The sequence below is a fragment of the Argiope bruennichi genome, chromosome 8 (assembly GCF_947563725.1).
Source record: "Argiope bruennichi chromosome 8, qqArgBrue1.1, whole genome shotgun sequence".
NCBI classification, from domain to species: domain Eukaryota; kingdom Metazoa; phylum Arthropoda; class Arachnida; order Araneae; family Araneidae; genus Argiope; species Argiope bruennichi.
In genome coordinates this window covers 70,680,876-70,707,189 of record NC_079158.1, presented here as the reverse complement: position 1 = coordinate 70,707,189, position 26,314 = coordinate 70,680,876, and the positions used below count along the sequence as shown (strand labels likewise).

Here is a 26,314-nt window from a genome sequence, read left to right as displayed (position 1 = left end):
CGCAGTTAAACATTTAAAAGTAATTTTAATCAAAATAGTGAAACGAATGTAAAAACATTTTAACACAATCTAAATAGATTTAATACATACGATTTGACTTTTTTTTAAAATTAAGAAACACTATATTTTTTTTTAAATTTGGAGATAACTTTATATGAAATTTACAAATACTTAATTGGGAATGTTATTATAATAATGTTTCAAAATTTAAACAATGCTTTATTTCAATTTAAATAAATTTGATTGCATGAAGTATTATAATTAAATAAAAGCACGAAATTAAATAACTGAAAATACCGCAAAATGAAATCTCAGACTCAGTCCTCCTAAGGCTATGAAGCCCCTCGATAATTGCTTGCTTTGCTAATTTAATAATCCGATCCTGCGTGTATCGAGATTAAATTCGATTCCTATATTGTATCCTTATTTAAGTATACTTATAATACAAGTATACTTATAATACAAGTGATCCAAATTTCAAAAGGGAATTTCTAGCATTCTTCATAGTAATCGTGATCCCTGCTTTGTTGTTGCAGAACGTGTACAAAAGACCTCACAGTGCAATATATAATGATAAATCAACCCCTTTTAATCCATTAAAAATCACTCCGTGGTCTTTTGCCTTTCATCATTTCATAATTATCGCATTGTTATCTTAGTATTAATTTTCTTCATTCTTTCCCAAGTGTGCTTGCACTGCGTTTCGACGAAAATGAATTATTTGGTAAAAGGCGCGCTTCCCACGTTTTGCTGTGTTGAACATAATTCAAAAGTGCTCTAGGAAAGATCATGAGTAGACACAATTTGAGTGCATTTAGTTTTCCATTATATTCTGCATAATCAATTTTTGTTATTGCACAATAAGCTTCCTGTGATTTAATAGATAAAATTTGTTAAAAGAAATTGATTTTTGTAAAGAAGAATTTATAAAAGAATTACCTGTGGACTCTGTTACAAAATGAATAAACTATTTAAATTTGTTTCAATACTGTTGCGTTGCTTTTAATTTGGGGATATTTTTGGCAACCGAAAGGTGCCTCAATGATTGTTTGGGACGTACATATTTTCAAAACCGGATAAAACTTGACTTTCGATAAATTTTCTATATGTTCGATTGCTCATCTCACCAAACTATGAAATATGGATGTTTGCTCATGATTTTAGTTAAAAAGTTGTCCAAACTTTAGGAACGCAATTAAATAGTAAGCTTTTAATGTCTACCCTTTTGCTGCAAAAAGTGTATGTAAATTAAATTATATTATTCTGAGGAACTTGTGTCAGATGTCTATTAGCCCATAATGCCCAATAGCATTGTTGCTATATTTTCATGATATTGGTCGGTATACAAAATGACAAATATCGTGAAGCTATCGTACAATATTTTTGCTAATATAGAGTGTTTACTATAAGTAAGGCTGTGAATCCCTTGCATGGTAATGAGAAGCACCTGTTACGAAATACTGATCTTTGGCGTCTAAATGTGCGTCTTTGGCGATTTTTTAGTTATTAATTGATTGCATGCTGTTAATACATGAGTACCAGAAAGACAAATATTATTTTAGACGCCTTTTTTTCATATCCATTGAAAGCAAAATTTGACGAAATACTGCAATTGTTGTATAAGGAGGCATACCAAATTTCATATATTTAAATCATTGTATTTACATGTTTGCGAAAGTACAGACGTTCCACCTCTTTTTGGATTTGATTCAAAATTTGATACCTATATACATTTTTGATGTTTAACTTACACTGAAGTGCCAGAAAAACTGGTACATCAATCTAATATCGTGTAAAACCCTCACGAGTACACAGAAGTCCCAAAATACGGCATATCATGAATTCGTGAAGATATTCTGTAGACAGTTCACACCACAATTCATGCAGGGTAGTCACAAAGCCATGGGAGTGCGAGGTGGGGAAGATATGTTAACGAATGCAAAACATCCCAGATATGTTTGATAATGTTCATGTTAGGGGAATTAAGTGGCCAAGAGAGGGAGACGAAATTCAGAATAGTGCTCCTCAAGCCACTCAGTAGTTACAGTAGACCTGTGGGGTGGCGCATTATCTTGTTGGAATTGTCCAATCCCGTCGGAATGTACACAAAATATGAATGGGTGCAGGTGGTCAGAAAGGATGTTAACATACCACTGACTTGTCATGGTCGAGTCTAGACGTATTAACGGTCCCATCTCATGCCAACTGCACAAGCCACATACCATCAGAGAACCTACACCAACTTGAACAGTTCCTTGCAGGCATGAGGGATCCTTGGATTTATGGGGTTTTCTCCACACTCGTACAGGCTATTAGCTCCATACAGTTGGGAACGTGACTCGACTGATCAGACCATGTTTCTTCAATCATTAAGAGTCCAATGACGATGTTAGCGAGTCCAAGCAAGGCGCAGACTTTGTGCCGCTGAGTCAACAATGGTACACGAGATGGTCTGCGGCTGCGAAAACCGATATTAATTATTGTACATTGCACAGTGAGTACACTGAAATTTGTTGATGGGCCTGCATTAAAATCGGCAACAATTTGAGAAATTGTTGAACGACTATCTCGTGTAACGATTCTTTTCAGCCATCGATGCGCCCGTTCTATCGAGGTCTTTTCCCGGCCATACGGTAGCCGGAAAAAGTTTTGAAGTTTTACTAGAAATCTGATATTCGCGATATGCCCTTGAAATGGCCGTGAGCTATAATACAATTTTCATCACTACTTCGGAAATTCTGTGCCCCATGTCTCGAGCACCGACGATTAATCCCCGTTGAAAATCCCTTAAATCTTGATAACCTGCCTTTGTAACAGCAAGAATCGATGTAATAACCTCCTCAGACACCTGCTGTCTTATATACGCACTGTCAATCGCATCGCGTTACGCTGATTGGTTGAACACCTCCATTATTTGCGTATGATTTACTATACCAGTTTTTCTGGCTCTTCAGTGTATGTGCTAACTTTTATCAATCTAGATCCATAAGTTTTTGCAGTGAATATATTCATTCCTATTTTGACACACGGAGAGACAGATATAATGAACTTCGTTTAAAATTTGATAAAAATCTACGAATTTGGTGTAAAATCCATATACCAAATTTTATACTTGTAGCTCAAAGCAGGTTTAAGCAGCGAGCGTATTCACATACACAGAGCGACAGACAGACATAATTCCAAAAAATATGATTTTCAGATTCAGGAAAGTCTGAAACATCAAGACTCAGCAATCTCTCGAATTAAAATTTTGTTGACGGTTACAATAACTTCTCTTTTTATACGTCGCATGCAAAAAAATATTAAATTAAATAAAGAAATATATTTCTGTCAATAAATTATTTACTTTAAATTAAAAACTCTTAATTTTTTATGTGATTCTCCGATTTTTTCGGTCATATTAAATATAATACTATTGTTGCATTAATATTTTAAATTTTTTAAAAAATGAATCATTTTTTAAAACTAAAATGGAACTAGCTGTATAGTTTTAAATATCATTATTTTATATCTCTTTAATGAATAATTTTGAATACCTTAAATAAAATTTAAAATAAATTGTAGTTTTTTTTCCAGGACACATTCTTACTTTAATATATTTTGACTAATTAAAATGAAAGCGATTTTGTTTCAATAACAAGCACACATAAAATTTAAATTTTGCTACGGTTTATTCGATTTTATTATTCGAAGTCATTTCAAACTTCACTGAAAATAAAAATACCTAATGAAAATAAATATAATATATGCAATTATTATTCAAGATATAATTAATTTTTATCCTACACATACCTGAAATGAATTTTCATTACAAAACTGTTTATACATATTTAATGAGCTGTTCGAAGATTTTACTTTAAACAAAATATTCTTGTCTTTTATTTACCGGAACTCGTTTTATTTAAATTTCTTTCTATTATGCTTCAAATTTAAATTGTTTTCCTTATTGGCCAGGAATAGGAAGTGAAATCTAAAAATGTACTTCATACATAAAATTAATAATTTTGGTTTTTTAGCGTTCATTCTTGAAAGATACTTTTATTAATAATCTAATTATTTTTATTTTTTATTTGAATATTAAAAATGTGTTTGTTCTTATAAACACTAACTGAGTTGTGAATAAATAAGTTAAGCCAATAATTTCATCTCAGCAAAATATGATGAAAATATCAAAATCAATTTTTATTCTTGGTTAGGTAACCAAATTAACTGACATATTTAACTGTAGTTTCATTTATAATGATATCATTCATTTATACATAAATACACACTAAAAATTATGAAAGATTGTTTTTTAACTATCTAGTCATTAAAGTAGATCTTGTTTCAGATTTCATTATGCATTATGCAATAAAAAGTTAAATAAAAGAAGAAAAAACACTTTAATAAAAAGGGAAGGAAATAATTGCTATCCAACGTTTATAATTTAAATTGGAAGTTTATAAAAATTCCTTTAGTTAAAAAAATTGGTAATACTGAATAAATTATTCAAGAAATTGCAATCACATATGAATTAACTAATTAAAAATTTTAACGCTAGAACATCTGTCGATATCGATTGGACACCGGAGCCTGTTTAGATTGTTTTCCTTTCCGCATTTTAGCAGGGAATTTGAAAAAATTTTGTGACTTTTAATCATTTTCCATGGTTATTATATAGAAAGAGTTTTGTGGTTATAAGTTAATTAGGAGAGAATTTACAACTAAATATACCTAGAACGTCCGCTGGAGCCGTTTCGACAGCAAGGCAATTTATCATTATAAATAGCAGTCGTAAGTAGATACCATAAGTAAAACATAATTCCCAAAGTACTATCGCACATTTGTTTGACCTTTAATGCAGTGCCATTGAGTTCACAGGGGAAATGAATCAATTATTCCAAAATTGTTGTGTCTAAATGTTTCGTTACACAGCATTTGCTTATCATAAAAATAAAATTTCATTCGATTTTCGAACCTTGTGCAGAGCAGATACCTTGTATCGATGTATTTAGAAACTCAATTATTTAGTTATTACAATTTTTTACATATATTTTGTATCGCTGTGTCGAAGCGACACTGGCGGACGTTTAAGGGTAATTGAAATTCCAGACGTTCTAGTGTTAAAAGGCTAATTTTGTTTTTAATCATTTTTGACATAAAATATTAATAAATAAGAAATATAAATAATGTATTTATTTTTAAAAAAGGAGAGCATTTAGAATATCACTTTCCTTTCATCTCCTTTACTACTAAAGTAGTTCCTTCTCAATTAGCTGCTTCTATGCATGCGTTAAATGAGACAGACTAGTAGTATTAAAGATCTAGTTTGATGGCTGCGTCACTTAGGGGATATATAATTCTCTCAAGCTTTTAAAAGTTTTTCTTCGTATTTAGGGTATATTGATGCTTGTTACTGGAAGTAAATGCTTTCATTATAAAACGGAACTACAATAGTTGAACTACAATAGTTGGAACTACAATTTTTGGTTCATAACCAAAAATTTAATTTAATTTTGAGATTTTTATTCATATTTAACTAAAATGAATATATATATATAATATGCTTGATTAAGATAATTACGTTATAGTTTTTCCAGTATTAATAAAAAAATTAGATATAAAATTCAATTAAAATATATATAAATATTTGTCTTATTCGATGCAAAATTCATAAAATGATACAAAAAAGTTAAAATAATATCAGTTAAATAATTAATATAAAAATAATATTCGTTGAAAACAATTTTTCTCATTCTTTACAATAAGGAAATGAAATGGGAAAAAAAAGTATATAATATTTTGTACTTTATTTTTTTTAATTTCAAAGAAAAAGGGAGTATTTATTCTGAACGTGCTTCGTGATTGTCTTGTTGTACGTTTCTAATTAATATATCTTAATGGAACAAAGAAAAGTAAACAAATATTAATTGAAAATTATAGCAAGCATTCATTTCGGCGAACCCACTGATTGCTAAAGGCGGATAGTAGGAAAAAAAAATTAAGTCCATCCATTAACCAAATGTCCAATTCAGAACATTTCTTTTTTTCCTTTTCTCGATGCAACAAGTAGGTTCATTTTGCTGAATAAGAAATGAGTATATTTTAAACTAAGATAGTCATAAATTCTGGTTTGAACAACTTTTTTTTACATATTTTGAATAAAAGGGTTTTTTTTAATTGCACTTTTTTTTATTTACTCGTCGTTATATTATTTCATTCGGCTCATTATTTTTTCAAAATAACATTTTTACTTTCTCATTTATATAAAGCATAGTAATCATAGTATAGAGAAAGCATAGAATCATTAAAAAAATTCGAATTCGAGATTTTGATGAATCTTCATGTTTTAGACCTCTCTGAGTTCGAAAAACATATTTAAAAAAAATACATCCATCTGCGACAAAGATAACTTTAAAATGAAATTTGGTATACGGTCTTTACGCCGAATTTGCAGATTTCTATCAAATTTTGAGTAACCTCTGTTCAGAGGAACATCGTCTGTCCGGTTGTCCGAATATAAGTTAATACGACTAACTACAAAACAAAGAGAGCTAGATAGGTAGGATTCGATAAACAGATTTACTATTTATAATGTAGACATCTGCAAAATTTTGAGCCAAATCCAATGAAGGGTTGGCAGTTTGGCGGTCTCTACTTTCAGAAACCTGTAAACGTTACAACTCAAAAAACGCAATGACTTAAATATATCAAATTTGGTATGAGAATTTGTGACTACAACAGAAGTTGCGGGTTAAATTCTTGTTTCACTCGGTTTAGAGAAACATGTCTAAAGCACAAATTAGATTCAGATACTATTAAACGCATACCAGGAACTAATCACCAAATAACTCGCCAAGGATGACACAATAGATTCAGTAAAAATGCTAAATTCATGCCAAGATTTAATATTTTGTAACTGTTGTACACAGTGCTATGTAAGGCGTTCTTTGGCATGACAAATTTATTAGAGAGTATGCGAGAAATTTTGGGAAGACCACGCCCGCTTGTTATTTTCAATGATTGAACGTCTTTTAAATAAAAACTTTATCCTGACGTTTCTCTCATTCTTTTTCTAAATTAAATTTGTCATCCTGTAAATTACCTAGGTACATAATAATTACCATATTTCATACTTTGCCTAAAAAAGTCAGGCATCTTATAAAATGCCTAGGTATTCTATAGAATGCCGGTGTTTCATATATTGCCAATAACATATCACATTATTTAATTATTTAATTATAGAAAGATTTGTTGTAAAAAATGCTTGCTCCCATTGCATGTTTATATAATATATTCAAGTTTAAAATAATTAAATTCTGAAATTCGAGTAAAATGTTCATTTTTAAAATAAAATAATATTAGACAAATAATATAAAGGTAATTTTTATTAAAAATTTTCCTCTTTGTTAATATTAATGACTTCTAATAAAATGCAAAAATTGTTATTTCATGTATAATAGTTTACTGACCCAACTGAGCGAAAAGGGTGTATTCATTACTTACTGTTCCATCTTAGAGTAAGAAGCTTCTTTTTGTCTTGTTGGGAGTTTTGATTTAAGACATGTCAAAGAAATAAAGCAAAAGAGACAGAAGAAATATATGGCTGCTTCTAAAATTCGACTTCTCTGTTATGTAATACTGTGAGATAGGCAAGGAATACGATCCTATTTTGTGTCTAGTCGAAAAATTCTCTCCTAATATTTCAACGTCAGGAAATCTAAACAAGAAACGGAAACAAATCCCTGAGGATATGTATCACAACTCTCCGAAAGCTTAACTAGAAAAGTCAAAGGAGTCATTTCAAGTAAAAATAGTCAAAAATATATTACTTTTCTGAAATAAATGTAGCGCGTGAAACGTTTTAAAAGCTACTAAACTAAAAATATAGAGTATAAAATAGCAACTTTGGGAACTGATTTAAAGAAGAGATTTGCAGAGCATTTGTTTTTCCAGACATTGGGAAAAGTTCAATAACATGTTTATTTAAAGCAAATGGAAAGCTGGATTTAAGAAAATGCGTTTGGAAATCTAAAAATAGTGTATACTGAGTACAGTATTCTGCTTAAATATCGGGAAAAAACAGGTGAATATTTTTGGGAAAAAAATTTATACCAATATAAGATTTAAAATAATTTAGTTTTCTTAATTTTAGCAAGGCCCAATTTTTTTATTAGAAATGTATTGTTTGAAAAAAAAGGCAAGCATTTTCTTTTCAAAATAATGCCTATTATTTAACTATGTCATTTAATCCTTTGTTTCTGCTTCAAATCTTGGAAAGTTTGTTCAAAATAATCAGGAGTTTTTGAGTTGAAAAAAAAAATGACCCTTCAAAAGTGTTGAATTTACCCTTGTTAAATTAACTTTACAGTGAAGAAGAAATATGTGAGTTATACAGAAAAATGTGAGGAAGTCAGCGGGAGAAAGGCTAAAAGAAATATGGAGATTGATCCAGTTCTCAAACCAATTGCTGAATCTTTTACTTCGTGGTTTAATGTTAAGCAAACTAGAACAATCTTATAAAAAAGAACTCCCTTGCAGTTCCCAATTAATACCTTCTCTTCTTTAAAATTGCTTAAATTTCGTACAAAAAAATCCCAATAAATGTCCAATATTCCAGCTAATAGTTGTAAATAACTAACGAAATTTTGACCATTAAAAAAATTTTCCTGTTTCTGAATGATATTGATTCTGCAAATTAAACCGTGAATTTGACTACTAAAACTTACTTATTGCTACCTATTTTTTGTGAGCAAAAATTTGTCTCCATACCTTATATGAACTACTCTTTTGCTATTGTATGAACAAGAATTACTTAGAGATTGTCAGTACAGTAAGTCTGCAATAGCCTGTTATATGATCCTGGCATCATAGTCGGAGAGTTTCAAGATTGTCGCCTGACTCCAATAATGATTCTTCGTGATAAATAGAGCAAATGCACATTATATCTTACGTCATGTATTAAATTTCCTGCTGTTTCTGAGATGCGAAAATTTGGAGAAGAGATGCAATTCATGTGTTACCTTAGTCATTGGACTACAGTTAAAAATCTTGAGGTAAATTCCAAACTGGCCCTCGTGCGCTTTTAAATGGATTATTAACTAAACAACACAAAAAACGAAATTTTTAAGGTTTTATTTAAGTTTATAAAATTTTGAAGGATGTGAATATATCATAGAATTAAAATTTAGGAAAAAAATAGAAAAAAATATTTGATAATTATTGTATTCCATAATATATTAAAATTGAGAAAATTGTTATGAAAAGAAGAATGTTTTCCCCCATGATATTGACATCATTTTTTATTTCAATCACTTTATTTAAATTTCATAGCAAGCACTTATTGCAGTTCATTATTGTTACAAGAAATGTAAGTCGAACTCTATAAGATCTTTAGGCAAGTTGAAAACATTTTGCGTTGTTCTTCCTTATGTTTTGTTAATATTTATTTGGACATTTCTTTTTCTTATTTAGGTACGTACTGAGTCGTGATCATAATCACAATTTATAACCATTATACTTTATTTATAGGTAATTGTTAATGGTCGTGAAATGACATCTTTGCCAATTACAGCCCCAGGAATTTATATTGGACAATCAACTTCAACGTTCATGAGGGTAAGTATGGGTTCAAGTAAACTTTTTTATTGTGAAGGAAATAGAGCTAATAACATATCAAAAAGCAAACAAAGTAGCATTATAAATATTGAAATTCAGTCTTTCTATCCTAAGATGGCTGTAGAAGCATAAGCAACGTAGAATGAGAAGAATAGGGTTAAAATTATTCATTTGAAATAAACAATTGACATATCTGCAAAGTTTCTCTTTTCGATGAAATAATATGCCACCATGTTATTTTCGATGAATAATATGCCACCATGTTATTTTCGATGAGTAATATGCCACCATGTTACTATCGATAATTAGTGTACAATATTTATATCATTGTACTATACTCTGTTACTTACTATAATGTAAAATGATGTTTATGATGTACCATGTATATCCCAATAAGCACCACATTATCCAACTGGAGAAACACTTTCATCTCCCTGATTTTAGCAAATTGTAACTGAGTTACTGACCTTTTATTGTTCATATTTTTAAAAGACTATTTTATCACCAATCACTAGTAATCTACAGTTTTGACAGGCTTATCACAGCATTAATAATTATAGATTAGGTCCTAAAAATCCCTTTTTCTGAATGAACCCTCTAGGCTTTTAAAAAATAACGGGAGAGTCCACAAAAGTATTGCGAACAATTCATTTATTATTTTCAATTTAAGACTTTTCCATTTTCAGATGGACGGAAAGTAGAAAGTAATTATCATGAGAATTATAGCCTAAATTTCGGCTTCCCTTATTCCCTTATTGAAAATTAAATCTTAATTCTCTGAGACTGAAACATCAAGCGAAAATCCATTTTATTGAATATAAATAAAAATTTGTATAAATCACAAACGTATAAATATTAATATGCATCATTTGGAATCATAGAGGTGTTAACATTAATATGAATCATTCTTTCGTTGGTTCAAAAATCAAAATTCATTCCTATTGATACATTCCAAAAATCCGCGCCGTTTCATTAATATTCTTAAAAATTTGAGCATTATTTTCAGGAATTATATATGTTAGGTTAACTTAAGATGATTGGAATTAAATTAATTTCTAATTAGCAGAACACCATTAAACAGACTCTAATGAATCAACCGGGGGGGATGTTCCTCTTGACCTTAATGTGAGTCCATTATATAGCTAAATAGAATTGAAAGTGGAAAGCGGTAAAGTACAAATTTAGGGGTATTCATTATCTAAACGAGCTGTAATTAAAATTGAAGAGTATAGGAAACTGCTTTAAATCAATAAATAATATTTGAAGAATGGGCTTCTTCTAATAAAGTCAACCCAAAATTGAATCAACACATTTATAATGTAATATAAATCAGCCACATAATGGAAAGATATGTTAACATTAAGTAAACAAACAAATTACTAAATATCTTAAGAGAAAAAAAAAGATGAAAAAAATTGAAAATAAATCGTTTACGTGTATTAATAAAATAACTCAAAATATTAAGAATCTGTATTATTGTTTTTCTTCCATGCGAATATTATCAATGACAAGCGGGATTTACAGATATTCTTAAGTGATGATGAATGGATATCGAATCAATGACACCCAGACTTGGCGACCATTTGGAGACTTGGCGATAAATCTGACCATTTTGGCAACATAAATGAAAGTTCTAGAAAATGTAAGATTGTTAGTGATATCCTTTTTAGGAACCAAGATCCACGTTCCTTCTCGAAAATTTCATACTTTGTCACGGAATCTATATAAACAAAGGCGTACAAAGGAATTGCGAGTTGAGCAAACTCTCTATTTATTTTACATTGAGCACTGTTGTGTTGATCTGCCATTTAATCACCAGTTTGTTGCCAAGTGTTAATCTCCAAGTATTGTCTTTGTGAATGCGTATATACCGAACTTAATATCGGTATATTTTGCCGTATATGTTTCGTATTTTCTTGTGGAATGTTTTACACTCTGCGCTCAGTAAACAAATTTCAAAAACTAAATAGTTTTAAAGGCCTTCTTTAATCCTCTTTGCTCTTTATTTTTCAAAAAAGTTATTAAATAAAAATTTTGCTTCTATTTGATGTGTTTAGAATAGCTCGCATTGGAAACAATTTTTTAAGTTTTTGCTCTCGACTCAAATAATGTTTACACTTTTAATGTTTATTATTATTTTCTAAAGACATTTTAAAATTAAGAGTACATCAACATAGCAATCCAGTCATGGTTATAAGTTCGAAAGAAAGAAAATCCAAAATAAGACTAATAAAGTTCATTTAACACAATTTTGAATTTATCGTGTGTATATAATGAAGAGGATGATTTAATATGTCGATCAAAAAATGATTAGGCGATTTTCTACTTTTGATATTTTTTTTTAAATTCATCAAAATAAGACATTGATTAACTATATTTAATTTGAATATTCATAAGACTTTTTATCTTTTATCACAACAGTAATAAGTAATAAAACGTTTATTTCAATCAGACTTCAAATACATGAAAAAATCATAAGGATTTTAAATCATGTACATTACTATCAACATAATAGACTCTTCTACAGAACCATTTGTTTGTCCTCATGGTAATGAGAGGTGGAAGCTCGGAGAGGAGGTGATAACTCAGATGGCGTCTTCGTCATCTTACGTCATCTTCAAAATTACGAGATCCGTCCCAAAATAGTCCTAGCGTTTATTTCAAACGGCGACGTTTATATAACTTAACTAAACTAAAATGTAGAAGCATTAATCATAATAGATCTTTTTTTCTTCCTCAATTTAAGCAAATATTTATATAGATATTTTTTTAACTAAAAATAAGTCCCTAAATGTAAAAAGAAAAGGTATGGGTGGATTTTCAAAGAAATTAATTTCAGAAGAAATGGCAGTGTTTTATAATGTTTAAAATTGATAACTTTAACATTTTGAATACACTAAAATTTGAAGCAGATGAGATTAAATATATAACAATATAATAAAACTGCAAACTTATTAAGAGACTTATAAGACAAACCTATTAAATTGAATCTTGTCAAATTTACTTTTTACCACAATACGTATGCCTTTCTCTTACTTTCTGTGAACAAAGAAAATTATTTAATATTTTAATTTAAAATCTATAGATATCTTTTAAATGTCATTTTATTTTCAATCCTACCAAACAAATAGTTATTATTATGTCTATCAGGGAAGACAAAGTTCCATTAATTTTTTAGAAAGAAAAAATCTAGGCATTATTTTATTCTACCTAAACTATATATTTAAAAAAGACAAGGTTATTGAAAAATTGTTCTTAGGTTTAATATTATTTTATAAAATTTTATGTATTTCATAAAATGGCATGTGCTAATTTAGGAAAGTTAGGAAATTTAGGAAAGAGCGGTGAAAAGGCTTTTAAAGAAAAGACTTACAATCCATAAAAATTTCGTTTGTTAATTCATTATTTACGAATTCATGTGATTTTAACATTTATTCAATGTTTAATCAAATGTTAAAATCACCTGCTTGCAAAATAACATTAGGAAAAAATTTTAGAATTGCACAGAATTCTTTGGAAATATATGAAACTATGAAATATTAATCATGTCATATTTAACAAGAAAATTAGACCTTTTATAGAACGCCTGCTTTTCATATATTCCATTAAAAAAATACATTTTAAAAGTATCGTTCTTCCATTCGAAGTACAAAATATGGTGCCACTTTATAGTAACATTTTTGTCTTAAATATTTAAATTTAATCCATTTTTCTACAACATTTTGAGTTTCTTTAATTGACTAGTATAAGTTATTATATCTATATTCTGAAAGTTATAATGCTTATTCTCGATTTTCTTTAGAGGAGCCACCAGGTTAGATTAACTTGAAGTCTAACTGAAAATTCAAAATCCAGAGCTTCTTGTTCGATTTAGTTCTTAAGGAAACAGATTTTAATAAAAATATATTTATATTATTAATAATATATTATTTATTTTGGTTGTTCGCATTTGTGTGCAAGAACATAAAAGAAAAAATTAATAAAACGTGAAAATTAATTCTATTCCATTCCATTTTTTTCTTCAATATACAATAGAATCCACATTAATCACATTGAGCATTCTTATATTTCCAATGAATTTTCGAAAAACCTATTTTGAGCTGAGCGAAAATAAATACTGGGTATTTCCTAAAACGAATAGAGAATTTTTTTTATTTATTTATTTCGTAGTCTGAATTGAAAAGTATCAGAATCCTTTTTACTAATATATTTTTTAAAGGCAAATCTAAAATAACGCGTTGTTGACAACAAAAAGAATGTAAGATTAAATATAGAATAAAATGGCTGCAGGTAGTGACCAAATGGGTTTTCTAAACTTCTTTTTAAACAAAAATGTCACAAGGAAAGAAATGCATTTTCTTTTTCATTTCTTGTTGGTATTTTTTAAAAAATGACAAAAGGCTGACAACGTTTTATTTTATTCTTGAAGAGTTTTACTGTTCCAATTCTTTATTATTTTTATTTCTAAATTCCATAAACTTCTTAAATTTTATATTTTAACAAAATAAAAATAATACTTTTTTTAACTGAAACAATTAATAAGATAAAAATTTATAAACCGCCATGTTTCAGTTTATTTTTTGAGATAATTCTAGATTTTTTTTCCTTAAATCTTAATTGGTTTTCTTTGAAAAATGCTTTATTCCATAATAAATCGAAAATTGTATTTCATGGCTTGTGCTAATCAAGAGAATTATTAATTTACCGTTCTAAAAGAAAATTTATAATGCTATTGAAGAAAATGGAATAACTAATTTCATATAGCATACAAATATTTAAAATAAATATCAAAGAATCGTTTGGTGTTAAAAAACTAGCTTTCTGTTTGTTATTTCGAAAATTAAAAATTTTATCATCAAAAATCGAATATACTTACATTTAAGAAATGAAATTCCACGAAAAAAAAGCTTTCATACCTCATGTCTGATTATATTTCAACTTGAATGGTTAAATATTAATATTTTATTAATTATTAAATTCTTGTTATGAGATATATGTAAAATGGATAAATAGTGTATTTGATGTATAAAATATGGAAGTAAATTCTTTTTTAAATTTCTTTTGCACTCTCTTATTTAAATGTTTTTTTTTCGTATTTATATGAAATTTTGTAATCAATTTTTCATTGCCTTTTCAATGTCCTAAAGCTTATAAATTTTACACACCTACACGCTCTTCATCGCAATTCATTATTTAAATATTTTCAGAGTATAGTTATAAGTTGATTAATAATTTAATTAAATTTTGTTTCAATATAGTTGATGCCATTTGGTAATGGATTTTAAAAAATTATTATATATTATATTAATTATTTATAATTATTTTACATAATTTTTGTTATATTAAATAATTACATATTCCATAATTATATAACAAAATATGGAATTAATATTTCATAATATGTAAAGAAAAATTATTAATTAAGAATTTAAAAAAAATGAAGTAAAAAAATTAATGCAGTATTTTAAAAACTGTTTATTAAATGCTCAGTCTTTTATTATAGTACATATTCGTCTTATATATTCACACTATAATAATCTATGAGTATTAGGCCCTATATATTTCCAATAACGTTCATGTGCTCTTTTATATTTCATCGAATTTTATTTAATAGTAATTTTGTATATAGTACGTAGCATAAAAAAAGTATAAGTACATAAAAATATTCTATAATAAAATATAAATACTGTCCAGTAATTAAAGGAAATAAATCATATATAATACAATATTTTAAAAAGTGAAATGTTCAATAAGAAATGAAATTGCCAATTACTTTTATCAACTTTTATCAAAACAAAATTCTCTATTTTGTTGAATTAAATATTTATTTCTTTTAATGAAGTGAATTCATATAATATAATTTTTGTAATTCTGAAAAATATTCGACACAGGGAGTCAACCAAATTTTTAAATATAAATTAATGCACATAATAAAAAAAACGGTAAAGTATAATTTAAGCTGACTTGAATACATTTCAAATTATCATGTTTCAGCCTGTCTTTAAATGATTAATTTCTTTGGTGTCTTCACACTCGACCTATACTTTTCGAAACGCAATCATATTAAGTAAATTTTGAGAAAACAGTGAATTTCAAAGTGATTGTGAATTTGATGTATTTGTTGAAATATATTTTTATCTCGAAATGCACCTGTTGTGTGAGTTATTTCAGATACGAAATGTTTTTGTATACATCACTAGATATACTTAAATTCCTAAAAAAAAGCAAACTCCCATGTTACATCTATTTAATAATTTATTAGCATGAATTATGATTTCATTTAAATCAATCGGATGTTTGAAATTAGAGATATATCAATTCAATTTTGGAAATACTCTGAGTATTTCATTGTATCAATTAGAGTGCTTAGTAGAGAGTCAAATTAAATTCATAAGAAATAGAAGTTCACTTTCTACCAACTCTGCACTTTCGACGTATTTATTTAGAATGTTCTGATAACTTTAATCTTTTTCTTTCATGCCATACTTCTTTTGTAGTTGCAGACGATTCTTTTCTAACTTGAAATCCCATAGAAGCATCCCTTAGTTATGGGTATAAAAAACTTCTTAATAGTTGTTAATTCTGACGTTCCAATTGACTTTATTAAAGTTGTGGGTTCAAGCCTTTCAATGGGTGATGATAATCAGTAAGGCGCAGCATTATTTCCCACCTCAGTCCTATCAATAAGATGGTTATTTTTATTACTCCGTATCCCAAGGCAAGGTGACGGTAGCTCCAAAGGATTGCTATCATAAGTTAGTAATAACTTAACATTCCTACCGAAGGATACGATTTATATTTCTATGGAAAGTAAACAGTCAAATAAATGAGATCTCACTTCCATGGTGGGCAGTCCCACGGGGGCGGGGCTCGTAATTGAGGATGAGAAGCTTCGGATATAGTGGTTGGTTCTCACCACCTTTTTGGGTGCACAAATAGGTGGAAGTCTGGATCCACTCAACGATGACGGGACGTACTTCATTAGGGAAGGGTTGTGTCGTGACCGATTATGGCCTTTAGGACCCAACCACAGTTACTGCTAGTGTTGGTGTTGCGGTGGTCAAGTCATACAAGTTTTTCAATGTGTCCTCCAGTGGATCGGAGTAGTAGTGTTTTGTGGTTCCTTGGTAAGCAAATTACATCCATTCGAATAACGGTTCTCAGTTGGGTATTAAAGGGTATTAAAGCTGTGGGATCAAGATTTACATTGGGTGGTGGTGGTCAAAAAGGCTCAACTTTAGTTCCCTTCATGTTATCACAATGAAGGTCATTGAGATTATCCTTGATCCTAAGAAAGGACGATGGTAATTCCAAATGATTATTATCATACTATAGCAACAACTTAGAATCCCATTCAGATGATACAATTAGTACTTGCATGGAAAGCTGTCTATTAATAAGTAGGTTCTCTCTTCCTTAATGGCAAATCCACTCCAGTAATGAGATACATCTCCTACGAGAAAAATTGGGTTTTGGAGGTGAATATGACTATTTTAGTTACAACCTTTAGAACTTCAGTTTCTGTTTATGCTTTTCGCTGTCAAGACGAATGTTTATTCAAATTACCCAGGCTGCTTAGGCAGAGAGCGAGTAATTCCAATGTCATTACACAAACAGTAAATTAGCTCTTAGTACAATATATATATTACTGCTATGTTGCATTTTAGATATAATTTCATCGTTTGAATGTAACTCTATAGGCACAGTTGAAGAATGGACTAGAGATCTTGTGGGACCTGGGTCAAACCATTCAAGTATTCGCTCCTGTTGAGTTGTTTGCATCGTTACGAGCTCTCTGTGGCACTTTTACTAAGAGTCAGCAAGACGAGTTCTTGACTCCTGAAGGAGATGTCGAAACATCCGCTGGGGCTTTCACTCAGAAATGGAGGGTCGAAGACAGCTGCCGGGAAGTTGAAGAATCCTTGGAGACTGAAGGAGAAGAGAAAGCTTGTGATCTGTATCCGGAAAGAAGGGATCTAGCTGCAGATGTATGCAATATCATTAAAGGACCTGAATTCAAAGGTAGTATTTTTTTTCTATGAATTATTGTTTTTATATCCAAAATTTGTATCTTGTTTTCATTAATTTAAAATATCAAATATGTAAATATTTCCATTATATTTATTTAAAAGCTTGTATTTCTATAATTAATTAACCCATGGTTTGGAAAGGTAAATCTTTCAAATGTCTTCAAGAAGTGAAATTGTTGAAGTTTATACTGCTGATAAATGGATATGAAGCAAAGTAGCTATTCATTGTTTGAAATTTGTGAATCAAATTATATCATATCGCCATATCGCGTATATTGTTGGGAGTTTTTTCAAAAAGCTGCTGCAGAACCATCGTTTAGATATTGCATAAAAAGGCATCGTGTGTAATCAAAAGGTGTCAAATTGTACAAAAGGACCATATGAAGCAGGCTCACAAATTTGCTTTCGAAACTGGATTCCCTTAATTTTGCTAACTCAGCAGAATTACTAGGTTTCTAGAAAAGTGAATCACATGTGACTGATCAAAGAAGTATTTTTATGTTTCAAATTAAATGATTTAATAAAAAAAAATATATTACACAAAAAGCGAAAAATTGTTACTCAATTTCTAAAATTTGACATGGTAGCAACAACTTAACTGTTTATGTAACATCTTAAAGTGGTTCTAAAAATAATAATTTATTTTACGTGATTAATCTTGTTACCATTGTTGCGTACGATATTTTGCCACCTTCCTAACATCAGCGAACAAAACTCCTAAATATAAAAATCAATTTTTGGGGAATAGTGACATACAACAATTTGGCATCTGAGTAATATATATGTAATGATATCTCTTAATATAATTTAAGCCTAATTAATTACTTAATTTAGGCCATAATGATTTAATTCTAAAATGGTTTTTTATTTCCTGATAAAATTCCATTTTTATTTATTCAATTCCACACACGCACTATAAAACTGTTGACAGCAGCAGGTTCTCATGCTCCCAGTGAAGGGATAAAAATCCTTAATGTTTGCAACATTCTTTTAAAGATACCTAAATTTTCCTATCTTAAATCTGCACGTGTCAAGGAAATTCTTATCAAAATCTCATTGTTAAAACCATTGAAGGGAAGAGTTTGGTCTCTTTTACTCTTATGCCACAATGTAGACTAACGTATCTTTTTACATGGACACAGCTTTTTATCTGTATAAATAATGTCTCCCAGGATGGAATAAACTGAAATTTTAAAATTTCAAAAGTTCCTTCTTCTTGTCCATGCAGCTCAAATATATACTTATATAGTAACACATAAATTACAAAACTAAAAATAATTAACATTTTTTCGGTTGAAGCAGAATGCAGGTTCGAAAACGTCGAAGAGACATGTTATATTTTTAAATTAATTTTAATATCCATTTCGTGAAAGCATAATTATTTACAAGCAGAGACGCGGACAAGGCACGTCCGCCACAGCGCGGCACAAAAGATGAAGTAAGAAAAAAGGGAGGAAGGAATGAAACAAATGATCACTAGTCTTATATAACTTGGGATTTCCGGCCACGCGCCAATTCAAAACATGTGTTGACCTTTGAGAAAGGCAACGGAAGTATCATTTTCATTTGATACGTAGTACTGATGGCGCATTAGTTTTACAGAGGAATTAATTAAAACGAAAGTAGAATTGCATCACGAAGTAAGAAAATATTTTTAGAATGAAGTTACTATGGGGTAAATTAAGATAAAATCTTGGAAATTAATTAAATTGAAATTAGAATTAAAATATCATTATATATATAAAAAAAAATTGGTGATATAAATTTAAAGTGATTTGGTAAATTAAAGCTTCGTCTTCTATTAGCACTTCATATAAATAATTAGAAAGCATAAAGAAGGAATTGTTAATAATGTAACAATATATTTCAAGAGTCGTTTTTTATAGGCTAATACTTACTTAATTAAACAAGATAATGCAATATCTTATCTTTGTTAAAATATTCCCTTCGTCTAATAAGGTACTTCTAAAAGATTGAATCAATGTTCTGTGATAAGCTCTCTCAGTCCTTTGAAAAAAAGTCTTATAAAAAATTATTCTGATAATGAATTTTTTTGTTTATACATACAAAGAGAATTTTCCGTCTTGATCAACCCTAAATTAATTACCACGCTCTTATTTCTAATTAATCGACCTTATATGTCATAATTAATTTAAGCTGGAGAAATGTTTGAATGGAAAAAAACATACACTTTCTTCTTTGACTGTAGTGTAAGTTTTTAATATTTACAAAAATAGATACGAAGTAAATCAAGCATTTTGTCAAATCAAAAGGATGTTTTTATTTTTAATAACTAACGAAGAAACTTAAAAGATAATAATAAAGATGAAAGGTAAAACTTTTCATTACTGAAAAGAAATAACAGACTGAGAAAATATTGCATAAAAGGAAAAAAAAATAGTTAAACTTTTTTTTTTATTTTTCAAAAGAAATAATAGCTGTAATATATCAAACAACAATGATGTTCTTCTTCTTATCGGGAAATTTAAAAAAATATGTGCTTTCAGTTTTATGACACTGTTTTAAATTCAAATAGCAAATGCCATCGTCCTATTCGAATTTTAATATTGCGTATCAGAAATGTGTTTAATAACTTTCTCTTTTGCTAGATATTTTTAATTTTTACAACTCAAAAATATCATGCTTGTGAAGGAAAAAACGTTGATATCAACATCAGTTATTTTTTCAAAAACAGCAATGAATATCATTTTATATGAAATTTTATATCGATTATTCAGTTTATATATTTCAGTGCCCCTTAATCGTAATTGGAATCTAAAAGTAGCAGATGTTGTAAGCAAAAGCAATGGTTAGGAAATCGCAAATACTATTCAAAGTAATGACCCTTTTATATTGTTACGAAAAAGTACGTCTCATGCATGGAAAGTGAAGCAATAATATAAATTCTGCTTTTAAATAATTGCGTAGCACCTGGTTCTTTTTACTTATTATTATATGGTTTTTATTCTATGTTATTTTTTATTTTATATTATATTATATTGTTTATATATATATTTACTTATTATTATATATAATATATTATATGCCATATAATATATTACATATATTATATATCAACGTAAAAAAACATTCATCATTTAACTGTTAAATGCAAAAAATAATTGAATTCTTTGGCACTTACATTGTTAGTCATTTAATCTTCACTTTATACATATAAAAATATTTGGATTACTTCTAGTAAAGGTTTCAACTGAATATTCAATGCCAAAAATCTTTTTAATGCAAGTTTTTTCAATTCAAACGGTTACAAATCACGGATTATTTATAATTAATAATTCACAGATCGAAAAGTTAACGAATTTTTATAACTTTTTTTCTGATATTAAATTGTTTCATAGAACAAATCGCAATTTAAAAAGTTTTCAAAATGACTATATAATGAATTTTCAACTAAAGAAAAACAATAAAAGTATTCGATTAAATAATAAATAACATTATAATAATAACTTTTGCTTAGAAATTCCTTTACAAAATTCTTTTACAATTCATGAGAGTTCTTACTTAAATGTTATTCTAAAAAGATCTACTTATATAGAAATTAACTTTTCAAACACCATTCAGCAGCGTCTTTTATATGTCGACTTCACACCGAAAATCGATATTCAGGGGCGCCAAAGTCACCTTGTTTAATTGATACTTAATGTCTGCTTCGTCGCTTCAGAAAAAGAGAAAGACTTCATAACTATTTTTCCGAAAAGAAATTAATGCCCGTGTTAGCAACACACAGATTATCTATGCCACCCGCTGTCCCGTTTACTTTTAATTAACCGCATTATAACCCTCTTTTATCGATGTTATTTGTGGAAAGAAATTAGCAGCTAATGGAGAGCACTTTTATGTTGCAGATTGTCATAATTTATTAGACTACGGAAGATACTACGCGGACTGCATGGAGGATGTTTGTTCTTGCGAAGATGATCCTGTCACTTGCACTTGCTTGTCACTTGCCAACTTTGCTTACGCCTGCGCCAGGAAAGGGCAGCCACTGTCTTGGAGACAAGCCGTTCCTACTTGTGGTAAGCTAGAATCAATATTGTATCGCTGAGCTTAAGTCTTGATTTATGATGGTTCATCCCTTACATTTATTGTCGCGTTAATACATTGCAATGTTTTATCAAAGAAATAAACAAAAAAGAAAATGGTATTACCTCTAGAAGAATATATTTGGAGTAAAATATCAATCAAAGAACATAATTCGCTGAAAGACAGTCTTCTGTATAGGAGTCGTTCACTAAAGCTAAACTTTACCTTAAAACTGATGAGACATTTTATTATTATTTGATGACCCAAGTGGTTGGGAAGATTGATTTCAAATTTTAAATTTTATATCTGAAAAGTTTTTTAAATATTTGAAGTTTTCTTAATTTTGTCAGTCTAATATTTAAGGCACATGATTAGTCATTCATTTTGAAGTCATTTTTTTTATTCCTAGATTTAATTAATTAAAAATAATTTTGAATAAATTATTCTTAAATAGGTGAGATGATTATCTTTCAAATACAATCATAATTGTTTTATATTCTGCAGTTCTTTTTTCAGTTTACATCACTTCTTAACTAATATCTATATTGTTAGGGCTTTTTCAAAAACAATCTTAGCCTTTACACAAAGAAAAAAAAAGAAAATTTATTATTAGAAACTTTAATTAATTTAATGTTTAGTTATTTCTCCTTCAATTTCCTGATAAGAAGATATTACGCTAAAACAATCTCTAGTTATTAAGAGATATAAAGATTTGAGGAGATTGAGAATTCAAAATGCAAGTATTTTGAATACAGGCATTGCAGATAAATTTGAATATGTATTCTAGCTGCATCAAATCATACTTTTTATGATATTTCAAATCAAATCAAATCAATGAATTGAAAACTCACACAACAAAAAAAAATTCTTACTAAATTTTACCAATTTAAAACTTAGAAGACATTAGAAGGTTTTTATAAAGTTATTTCTTTTTGTTCTAAATTTTTATGAAAATATTACATTTAGATTAAAACGAATAATCTGATGTATTGTGATCCAGTACTATTGATATTGTACAAAAACCCAATAATTCAAGGAAGGAAAATTGTAGAATTACATTGAGATTAAATAGCGTTTTAATATATTTTTTTACCTTTAGGGAATAACATATTAAAAAATTATAGCACTAAAAACTTTATTAACTTTTGTTCTTAAATTTTAAATGCATTTTTTTTTCAGACATTGATTGTTATTGATGCGAGCTTCTTTTTTCTGTTTAGGATAAAGCCTTCAAATGTTTTGTATACAATTTCATATAGACGATCTAAAAGAATTTTAGTGAGATTTTAAATCAAAAAGTTTTAGTTACTTTTTTAAAAATTGTAAAACCTACTATTTTTTAGAAATTCGTATTTTTCTTTTCAAATTAAGGTTTCCTCTTGACAATGATATATATCCTATAGATATATTTATAAACTACAGACTTTTATGTGCTTTAAATGTTGAAAAGAGCGATTAACAGTTGCCTAAATCTATTGATGGTCAATTGAAAACTCTGGAAGAGAAGTGAAAAAAAAACTGCTTATATAAGTTCGATAAATAACATTATTATCATGCATATTAAGATTTAAAAGGTAGTTAAGAATAAGAGTAAAAATATGCATGAACTTTTAAAGAAATTCAAATTAAAAATCGTTTAAAATGTGAGCTAATATCCTCTGTATTCATTGAATAATTATCGTGTAGAAAGAATAATGCTTACACTAATTCATTTCTGAACGTAATTCAAACTATTTCGATAATGCTTCATTTTAAAATTTTTAATATAAGTTTTGAAAGAAATTACATAATTGAAAGAAGTTCTTTGTCCTTTTTAATCCATTACAATTGGCTGAAAATATTTCATGATGCACCATAAGTGTAAAGAAATTCTGTACATTAAGAATAATTAAAAAAATGTAATTTATTATATAAGTAAATAATAGCTGTGATTTCTCCAGCAAAATTCATGTTAATTCGAATGCCCATCCATTTATAATTCATCACTTTTTTTAGCTTATTGAAAAAATTCTTTTAATGCATTCGCTTCCACGACTTGCACTTAATATCCGGATCTTCTATCTAGTTATATGCTCCCTTCTTTGCTATATCTTAACAATAGTAGAGAAGGGGTCATCTAATAAGATAGATGGTTTGGTACAATTGCATATTATCTTTAACACACAGGTGCGTAGTCCGGCGATCAATGTGTTAAAATATTATTTTCTAATTAACTATGTCAGAAGTTAATATTGACAAATACAAACAAATCAATATTGCCTTAAAAAATGTGTCTTCAAACTGTGGTGAATAGCATATAAGCCAGTTAACAACTATGCTACACGAGCATATGCTTTTGTATCCTGGTTATGTTACTGGACTGTGAACCACAAGGTCCCAGGTTCTATCCTAGCACATCTCTCTCATATCCTTAAAATTGGTGACCTCGGACGATGAACCTTTAACCTTAGTACAGCTGTTGTGGCGCCATCTACCCGAAACCAAAGTCGACAGATTCACTTGACGCAGCAACACAAAAAGGCCTCAGCAACCGAAAGTCGTCAGACTCACTTGACCCAGCAACAGCATCAGCAACAACTCACCCCCCCCACACACACAATCGCTACTCAACTGGGTACAGGCCCATTAGACAACAGCTAAAACACATCACCACTCAACAGCCATATCGTTCGTCTCACCCCCAACTCACTGGAGGGAGAGTCTGTGGTGAGCATATAAACCAGTTAACAACTACGCTACACGAGCATATGCTTTTTTATCCTGGTTATGTTACTGGATTGCGAACCACAAGGTCCCAGGTTCTATCCTCGCGCATCACAATCCGCTAAAAAACAAATTGCATTCGATTTTATATAATTATTATTATCTAATGACTCATTCCAATCTTCTCAAAGTATAATACAATCTGACAAATTTATCAAAGACTAATTTTTTTTCTTTGAATAGGTATTGCTTGCCCACCAGGCCAGGTATATCAATCCTGCGCCGATCCTTGCTCGTACAGTTGTGCAGAAATAGCCAATACTCCTTCTAAATGTCCTGAATCTTGTGTAGAAGGCTGTGTGTGTCCTCCAGGACAAACCTTAAATGAACACGGATTGTGTATTCCTGTTTCTTCTTGTTCTTGCGTACACAGTGGACACTACTATCCACCAGAATTCCTTCAGCGAAGAGGGAAGGAGATGTGGTAGGTTTGAAGAAATGCAGAAAGCATTTAATAAAAGTTATATGTATTGGCAAGAGGGAATATATTCCCTTTGACTTTCTAGCAGTGTAATGTGTGTTTTTGTTGAGTGGTATCAAGAGAAATATCAAATATGTATTATGGAAATTTTCTTATTGACCAATCGTGTCTAAAATTTAACAAAAATCTGAAATAATGAACTCAAGATTTTATAGCAAAGTCGACACTTTTAGTTTATTAAATTTTTACGCTATCACATTCATATGGATACAAATATATAAGAGTTTTGATCAAAAAGTAATGGGAATGGGCCCAAAAATCAAGGCGCAAGCACTTATTGAAGACTCTTGATTGATTTTGACTTTGAACTATCCAGTATATACGATGAAAATTACAAGATCGTAGCTCCTTCCATTTCTATACAACAGTGTTTATAAATATGTGTATTTCCCAGCAAAATTAAAAAATTATCTCGCTGTAAAATTATTAGTTGTATTTTCAGTAATACTACTTTTATTCCGATAAAAATATACAATATATGTGAAGTGTAATAATTTATTTTTTGAAGCACTTTTACATATAGATTTGATATTTTTGATCATAACACTGCTTCTGAATGAGAATTCAGTTAGCATCTAGTATATCTAAATATATCTTTGATTGAAGCTATGATAATTTATCGGAATGAATATATCAAGAAGAGTTCAGAATTTTTTTTAAAAAAAGGATCAGTATGAAAAATAATAATGTTAAAGTAAACATACATAGTATACGTACATAAACCTGTTATTTTTTATCATAACACACTGCTTCTGAATGAGAAATCGACAAGCATCTAATATTTGTGGTGTCAAAACTAAGTATAATTTTAATTGAAGCTCTACTAATTTATCTGAATGGATAAATCAAGAAGAGTTCAGAAAATTACAAAAAAGGATCAGTATGATGTCGAAGTAAAATATAAAAATATTTAACGTATATCTAATTTATTACATAGATTATGGTATTTTAATAATCGGCATATTCGCATACTTAAAAAAATAGTTGCAATTTCTTTTAAAGTATTTTATTGATGTGGTTATAAAAAGGCTTCACATACAAATTTTGTTTGTTTTTCGTCATTTTATTTGCAACATGTTTAAATAACTAATTCTACTTTTCTAATTACAGTGAATGCTCTCAAGGTCACTGGGACTGTCACGCGGCCTCTGCCGCTGACATTATTCTCACCCCACCTCCAAATATTGCCCCGGAATGCAATTCAGCAGCTCATCAAGTGCCGACAGACTGCGTATCAGATTGCCCCCTGACATGCGCGAATTATCACCATCATCAGCCTTGCACAGTAGCAGTTTGTTCACCTGGTTGCAAGTAAAGAGAATTTTTCCTTTTCTTTTTTTGACATGATTATATAATTTCTAGCAAAGTTTTAATTAACTCTTGTATTGAAATTGATTCA

General features: G+C 29.1%; 1 protein-coding gene across 2 annotated transcripts in view; it reads left to right on the top strand.

Moving 5' to 3' along the window:
* LOC129981119 (uncharacterized) overlaps nt 1-26,314 on the top strand; it is a 472,677-nt gene that overhangs the window by 203,565 nt on the left and 242,798 nt on the right. For both annotated transcript variants that reach the window (XM_056091801.1, XM_056091800.1), the window contains 5 exons: nt 9,511-9,597; nt 17,298-17,619; nt 21,494-21,664; nt 24,618-24,858; nt 26,026-26,226. In XM_056091801.1, the coding sequence (XP_055947776.1) occupies nt 9,511-9,597; nt 17,298-17,619; nt 21,494-21,664; nt 24,618-24,858; nt 26,026-26,226 (1,022 nt within the window). The remainder of the gene's footprint in view (nt 1-9,510; nt 9,598-17,297; nt 17,620-21,493; nt 21,665-24,617; nt 24,859-26,025; nt 26,227-26,314) is intronic.